The 8,396-nt window shown below is 34.9% G+C and overlaps 1 protein-coding gene across 1 annotated transcript; it reads left to right on the top strand.

The window, feature by feature from the left end:
- Nucleotides 1-2,405: 2,405 nt before the first annotated feature.
- LOC110865828 (cullin-3A) lies at nt 2,406-6,016 on the top strand. The gene is made up of 2 exons (XM_022115153.2): nt 2,406-2,651; nt 3,799-6,016. Exons 1-2 carry the CDS (start codon nt 2,491-2,493, stop codon nt 5,837-5,839), a joined length of 2,202 nt encoding a protein of 733 aa, XP_021970845.1. The 5' UTR covers nt 2,406-2,490; the 3' UTR covers nt 5,840-6,016.
- The last annotated feature ends 2,380 nt before the right edge of the window (nt 6,017-8,396 follow it).

Below are 8,396 nucleotides of genomic sequence, written 5' to 3'. Positions count from 1 at the left end.
TGGCAGTTGAGGCCAAAACCCAGCTCAGAATTGGGTAGAAAATGATGGGTTCAGATCTACAAACACCACACAAACGATGGGTTCAGATCTACAACACCACATAAACCGCCTCCACCGTCGCCGTAGAACACCACCACAACCCCGCCTTCACCGTGAAACACCACCACAAACCCCCACCTTCATCGGCCAACTCAACCCACCACATAAACCATCTTCATCGGACTTCACACTCCACCGCATCGATCCGATTTGTTTCAGGAATCGTTCCAGAAATTATGTTTGTTGAAAGATCTAGATCCGCAAGCCGGTAGATCTCTGAAAGACGCCGGATTTGATCCGGTGAGTTGATTCCGGTTGATAGATCTAGAGAGCAATGCTCTGATTTCGTGACAAGAGAGAGAGAGAAACAGATCTTTATGATAGAGAAAGAAAAAATGATCTGATACACACCTCGATATTCCATATATCAGTTTAGTTATTTTACAAGAATACCCCTCAAAATATCCACATATGCTTAATGAGGTGTCCAAACTTGATTGGTTAATATTGGTTCCTATGGTTCTCGCAACTCGGCTTGGTTCTCGATTGAACCGGATCTTATATATATATATATATATATATATATATATATATATATATATATATATATATATAAGGGTGGGAGTTGGCTACAAAGTTCATTTTTCCTACAAAGTGTAAAAAGTCATAAAACACCATAATGTCAACCATAAAACACACTCAAAACCCACAAGTAACATAGTGGAGATTACTAAAACACCATATTTGTGGGTTTTGGGTTGTGTTTTGGATGATAAGACTTTGATTATCGAATGACTAACATTAGTGTGTTTTATGTTGATTATCATGTTGTGTTTTATATTCATAGTTGTACGATGGTGTGTTTTAAGTTTTTAAAAATTGTCAGGGTTTGGATATTGTGTTTTAGTGATCTTCACTATGTTATTTGTGGGCTTTGGGTGTTTTATGACTGAAATTATGGTGTTTTATGAGTTTGTACACTTTGTAGGAAAAATGAACTTTGTAGCCTAACCTCGCCCATATATATAATATTAATTCATATACATACATATATATATAATTATTTAATTAAACTTTTAGTTTTTTTAATTTATAATATTAACTAAAAGACAAAAATGAATTTAATGAATTAATGATAAGTAACTGAGTATATTACACTTTCAGTCCTTGTATGGTAAGTGAAATGACAATATTGCCCTTACCTAGATTTAACCTAACTGAGATAAATAACTCAGTTAGGTTAAAAGGACATAAAGTGTTACATACATGGTGTTTTTAGACATAATATGTAATTGTTTTTTTTAAGTCACGTTTCATAATTTGTGTAATATATAAAGGACTCAAAGTGTATTTTACTCTTATTCTTTACTTAAAAACTAGTTATGTATCAGACACGCTTTATAACAATTTTGTGGATTACATGGGAACACCATTATTGTATTATGAGATAACCTACTCAATGTAATTATTGGTGGTTGTTTTTCGAAGTTTGGGATAGCAGAGGAAACGAATCCAGTAATTGTGATCGGTGATTGTGAGTGGAGAATGATAGAGCCATACCAAGCTCTGATACAAAAAATGTTTCCGAGAATGTTTTGTGATTATAATGATTTTAAATGAGTAGGGTTACAACGGGGCTTTATATACAAAGCTATAGATCTATCCTCTCTATCAATGTTTACATATGTGTCTTAATAGCGAGACAACTTAAAACATTATAAACCAATGTTAATATCTAAACAATTTATCATAACAAACCTATGTAACACGTATAAAAGTTCTAAGAAAATTGAATGGTCAAAGAGTACAATTTGTAGCCTCAGACGTAGCAAGTGATTTTTCACGATTGTGGATACAAAAATGCCGGCCAGACAATATGAACTATTCATTTCACTTTCCAAACAACCAATTGCAATAAGTTGACAAGTAAATATTCAACAAGCTGCATCGCAACTTAATGTCTGTTTGATACAGAGCCAATATTAAGTAGAGAAAACACTTGTACATTTCACATTAACCAAATTACGAAACACGAATATGTTACTATTTGCTTACCAATTTTCTTACCCCCATCAAGAATTATATTATTTAATTTCTATAATCATTTGCTTAAAACTAAATATGTATTAAACAAGGCTATATCAATAACTTTGTAGATCACAACCAAACACCATTATTATTTCAACATAGTCTGATTAAAGTAGGATAATATGGAACTCTCTGAATTAAAAAATGTGATAACCTTATAGATGAAGCTTAGCATTGAAAAAAAAAAAACAGCCAAACACCATTATTATTTCAAAAGATAATTAAATTATATCGTGTGACTGTAATTATATCCGGGAGTATAAATACAGCCCAGAAACTATCTTCCAATGTGAGAGAGAGAACTCAACAAACAAATACAGGTTCTAGAACACACTAATTTGGGCGAATCGATTCAAAACAAAAATGAGTTCACAGAAGAAGATGAATTTTCAAATCGAAGCCTTTAAACATCGAGTGGTTGTAGATCCAAAGTACGCCGAGAAGACTTGGAAGATTCTGGAGCATGCGATTCACGAGATTTACAATCATAACGCTAGCGGCCTCAGTTTCGAAGAACTTTACAGGTTTCGATCGTTGTTTTATTCCGTTATTTTGCTAATTAGCTTGATTTGATTCGTTTACTGCCTTTTAATTTGATAAATTGAACGAGTTTGACGCCGATTTAGGGTTTCGTTGTGTGTATAACTTTATATGACCGTATTTAACTGTATAGAACTGTATTTGTGTTAATTGAACATTAGGTTGTTGTGTTTATGATGTGTTTTGTACATGATTTGGTTTGATTGTGTGTGTAGATGATGTTTTAGAGTTAATTAGCAGAAGGATGAGATTGTTTCGTGGATTTTTGTTATGTCTAGGGTTTCTATATGCTTTAGACAAGTTGACTGAATATCTGGATCAAACATACTGGATGTTGTGCACTTTTTGTTTGAAATTATTTATGGATGTTATTATCTGGATAGTAGAATGTTTTGTTGATACGGTTGAATTGGATGGAGATGGTGTTAGTGACATGGTGGTATCGTGTTACGTGTGTTTGACAAAGGTTGTGCGTTCAAAGTGGTTGAAACGAGCAATATCTTCGATGACTTGTGTTATGTGATTTATGATTTGGGCTTATAATGGATGTGTGATCGTCACGTATCAGGCAACTTCGTTATGGTTGGTCATTGATTTTGCATACGCTCTGAAGTATGCGCGTGTCGGTGTAAAGCTTAGCTATACTCTGTCGTCTGTTGTGTATTACTTATCATTGTTGTTCCCTCATCTTGGTTTCCCAAATGGAAGTAAAGAGATTCAGAGACCAGAGTTGAGTATAAGTTAAAGATAGTTTTGTTTTCTGATTGTCGTCTCAATCTTCAAGGCGTATAAAGTTGAAGTTTACTTGCAGCTCTTTTTCGATATCATTAATTACATAATATTCTTTTCGTATCCAAGGTTAATCTTATAACACAGACGGTTTCGACTCTAGGGCTTATAAATAGGCGTGTGTAGTGATGTTTTTATTTCCACGCGCCTCATTTTCGTGGTCCTTCTTTTATAGATAAATAAGCATGCATTGACAACGTAATATAGTGGTACCAAATCATGAAATACATTTATTATCATTAAATTGATAAAAAAGATCTACCCTAAATAGAATGATAGATATATGATATATCATATATGTCCAGAAAGTTAATGTTGACATTCATTGTTCTATAAATCCAGGAATGCCTACAATATGGTGCTGCATAAATTTGGAGAAAAGCTCTACTCCGGGCTTGTGTTAACCATGACTTCACATTTAAAAGAAATAGCAGTGTCAATAGAAGCTGCTCAGGGAGCTTTGTTTCTAGAAGAACTCGACAGGAAATGGACAGAACACAACAAAGCATTACAAATGATACGAGACATATTAATGTACATGGATAGAACGTTTATTCCTAGTACACACAAAACACCAGTTCATGAGCTTGGGCTTAATCTATGGCGGGATAATATCGTCCACACAATCAAGATCCAAACAAGACTTAAAAACACGCTTTTGGAACTCGTGCAGAAAGAAAGAGGAGGTGACGTAATTAACCGTGGCTTAATGAGAAACGTGGTTAAAATGTTAATGGAATTAGGTTCTTCGGTTTACCAAGAAGATTTTGAAAAACCGTTTTTAGCTGTTTCCGCTGATTTTTACCGTGCTGAATCTCAACTGTTTATTGAAAGTTGCGACTGTGGGGATTACTTGAAGAAAGCTGAAAAACGGTTGAATGAGGAGATCGAACGAGTTTCACAATATCTGGATGCGAAAAGCGAAGTGAAAATAACAAATGTGGTGGAAAAAGAGATGATCGAAAGCCAGATGAATAGATTAGTACACATGGAGAATTCAGGGTTAGTTAGTATGCTTATGGATGATAAATACGAAGATTTGGGTAGAATGTATAATTTGTTCAAAAGAGTGCCGAACGGGTTGTCATTAATAAGGGATGTGATGACATCACACATTCGGGAAACGGGTAAGCAATTAGCAACGGATCCGGAACGGTTAAAAGATCCTGTGGATTTCGTGCAACGTCTTTTGGATGAAAGAGATAAACATGATAAGATCATTAATCTTGCGTTTAACAATGACAAAATGTTCCAAAACGCTGTGAATTCTTCGTTTGAGTATTTCATTAATTTAAATACTCGGTCCCCGGAATTTATATCGTTGTTTGTCGATGATAAGCTAAGGAAAGGTTTAAAAGGCGTTAGTGAAGAGGATGTCGAGGTTGTACTTGACAAAGTTATGATGCTTTTTCGTTATCTTCAAGAAAAAGACATTTTCGAAAAGTATTATAAACAACACTTGGCGAAAAGGCTTCTTTTTAATAAGAGTGTGTCGGAAGACGCTGAGAGAAGTTTGATCTTGAAGTTAAAAACCGAATGCGGGTATCAGTTTACGTCAAAACTGGAAGGAATGTTTACCGATATGAAAACGTCTGATGATACGATGAAAGGATTCTACGAAGCGATGGGACCCGAGTTAGGTGATGGGCCGACACTCGTGGTCCATGTTCTCACAACCGGGTCATGGCCGACACAATCAACCACCGCGTGCAACCTTCCATCCGAAATCCTCACCGTGTGTGACAAGTTCAAGACGTATTATCTCGGGACCCACAGTGGGCGCAGGCTGACATGGCAAACAAACATGGGGTCTGCCGATATAAAAGCGACGTTCGCTAAAGGCCAAAAGCACGAGCTGAACGTTTCGACATACCAAATGTGTGTTCTTATGTTGTTCAACAATGGAGATGGGTTGAGTTATAGAGAAATTGAACAGGCTACCGAGATACCGAGTTTGGATTTAAAACGTTGTTTGCAGTCGTTAGCTTGTGCTAAAGGGAAAAACGTGCTTAGGAAAGAACCTATGAGCAAAGACATTGTAGAAGATGACGTGTTTTTCTTTAACGATAAGTTTTCTAGCAAGTTTTACAAGGTGAAGATTGGGACCGTTGCCGCGCAGAAGGAATCTGAACCTGAAAAACAGGAGACAAGACAGAGAGTCGAGGAGGACAGAAAACCTCAGATAGAAGCGGCGATTGTTAGGATTATGAAAGCAAGACGTGTCTTGGACCATAATAATATTGTGGCTGAGGTTACAAAGCAATTGCAGTCGAGGTTTTTACCGAACCCGGTTGTGATAAAGAAGAGAATCGAGTCGCTTATCGAGAGGGAGTTTCTAGAACGGGACAAAGACGATAGGAAGTTGTATCGTTACTTGGCTTGACGTGAAGAAACAGGTGTTATGGTTACTGTTTCGAAATCTTTATGTTTTACAAAAATATGGAATTGGTGGTATGATGATTTGGGAACTGTTTGGTTGTAGTGTGCCTTTTGTTTTCTGGGTGGTGTTTGATGTCAATATTGGGTTAATTTGTTAAAAAGTCATAAAATTACCAACTTATGCTTACATCCAAACATCCATCTAGTAAGAAAAAAGACTATCCTATACCATTTTTAAACTTGTATTTGTTTTGGGTAACATGATCAATAGTTACATGACAAACAGGAGAGAATACGCAAATGCCCTTAAATAGATTATACTAAAATGAAAACAGATTAGTTGCTACGTATATGCATTTTTATCTACGTGTAGTGTCGAATGAGTGTAATCTATTGAAGCAATATATATATTTTTATTTCCTTAGTTGAATATTTTGAACGTTTAGACTTTCTAGTAACAGAAAAAATAAGTTATAATTTAGAGAAATTTGAGATATTTGTTATCATTATTGTTATTATTATTTGACTATTTTCTCTTTAAAAAGTTATTTTAATCAATTTTAATTCATTTGATTGTTCTCTTACTAGTTTGCAATAGGCTTCAATATTACAGTTTACAATTTGCATGCTATTCAAATGATCAAAATTTGTTATGCTATATTGTGAATGTTGATCGTTGTTCCTAACGAGTTGGCGCTAACCTGTGCGTTGCGGCGGGATGTTGATTATAATTTCTTATTTGCTAACGTGAAACAACATTTTAGTGATCGCAAAACCAAATTAACAATTTTGAGTGGTGCACTGTCATATACAAATCTATAACACTATGGGTATGTTTGGCAAAAGTAGCGGGTAGCTGGTAGCTAGTAGCTGTAGCTTTTTAGATATATTTGGGGTATGTTTGGCAAAAGTAGCTGGTGACTGAAAGCTGGAAGCTGGTAGCTGGTGGCTGGAAGCTGGTAGCTGTAGCTGGTAGCCAGTAGCTGTAGCTTTTTAGATATATTTGGTGTTTGGTAGAGTAACTAGAGTTTTTAATAAAATGTATAAAATGACCAAAATAGACATAACTAAAAATTTAGAAAGTTGGTGCATTAAAAAGTTCCTTATTTCAAGAGGTTAAATTAGTCAATTTTTCTCTAAAAGCTTCTAGCTTCTTCTAAACGCTACTACTAGTAGCTTTTAACCAAAAGCTTCAAGCTCCTAAGCTAAAAGCTTAAAGCTCCTTCAACCAAACAAGACTTTTTATTGAGTAGGAGCTTTTTCTTAAAAGCTTAAAGCTAGAAGCTCCTAAAAGCTCCATGCCAAACATACCCCAAGGTGTTTGGTAGAGTAGCTGGAGCTTTTAATAAAATGTATAAAATGACCAAAATGAACATAACTAAAAATTTAGAAAGTTGGTGCATTAAAAAGTTCCTTATTTTTAGTGGTTAAAATAGTCATTTTCCCTAAAAGCTTGTAGCTCCTTCTAAACGCTACTAGTAGTAGCTTTCAACCAAAAGCTTGAAGCTCCTAACCTAAAAGCTTAAAGCCCCTTCAACCAAACAAGACCTTTTACTGAGTAGGAGCTTTTTCTTAAAATTTTAAAGCTAGAAGCTCCTAAAAGCTCCATGCCAAACATCTACTACTTCTAATAAAACAAAATAATTTTTAGCCACTTGTCATCCTCTTACCCATGTGTTTGACACGTGGCAATTGATTGTTTCCTCAATTTTTCCTTTGAGCGGCAAATCTCAATACACTCTTCCTATTCTACGATTGATAACTTACGCCAGAAGAATCCCAAATCCCACACAATCGTCCTTTCATCTTCTCTCAAATCATCTTCCAAATATGAACCAGTTTCCATATGTAAGAATTATTGTTACAAAAAAACCTAGATCTACAAATGAATTACGTACATTACTCTGTTTCTTCATCAATCGGTTGTTAATCGATCACTCAATCATATCTTTAAGGTATGTTTCTTAATTTCGTTGTTAATTCATCCATTATGTGTTCGTCCGTTGATTTTGTTTAGTAAATCTATGTTTATGTAATAGATTATTGATGTTATTATAAAACCCTATTGTCCGATTGTTATGGAAAATCCGTTTTCTTTTATTTGATTTTGTACAATATGAACCCTAATAACTGTATTGAATGCATCCAAAAGTAAACTGCAGGTTTAATTTGTTTTCTGTAATGTTTGATTCCGTGTTTTTTATAACAGAGATGGCGGCTAGGGTTTGTCATGGTGGTGTCGGCAGGGGAGATGACGTTTGGTGTTTTGACGAAGATTAATCTTATGGACAAGGGGACTGGTGCAGTTTATGTAAGCTGGGTTTTGAGTTTTAGTTTTGTCATAATTAAGATTCTTTCATAAGAACCCTTATATAATCAGCTTTTAAAAATGTACTAATTTTGCAATGTGATGCAGACACAAATCTTGATAGAGCAGATGGAAGAGCTTCACTGCAAGGTAAAATCCACAAATCAAGTTTAGACTCTATGTTTGCCCATTTGTATTACTATAAATTAATTAACACGATTTAACCAATTTTCATTGTTAAGAATTTTAAAAG

Source organism: Helianthus annuus, chromosome 17, assembly GCF_002127325.2.
Source record: "Helianthus annuus cultivar XRQ/B chromosome 17, HanXRQr2.0-SUNRISE, whole genome shotgun sequence".
NCBI classification, from domain to species: domain Eukaryota; kingdom Viridiplantae; phylum Streptophyta; class Magnoliopsida; order Asterales; family Asteraceae; genus Helianthus; species Helianthus annuus.
This window is presented reverse-complemented; position numbering and strand designations above follow the sequence as displayed.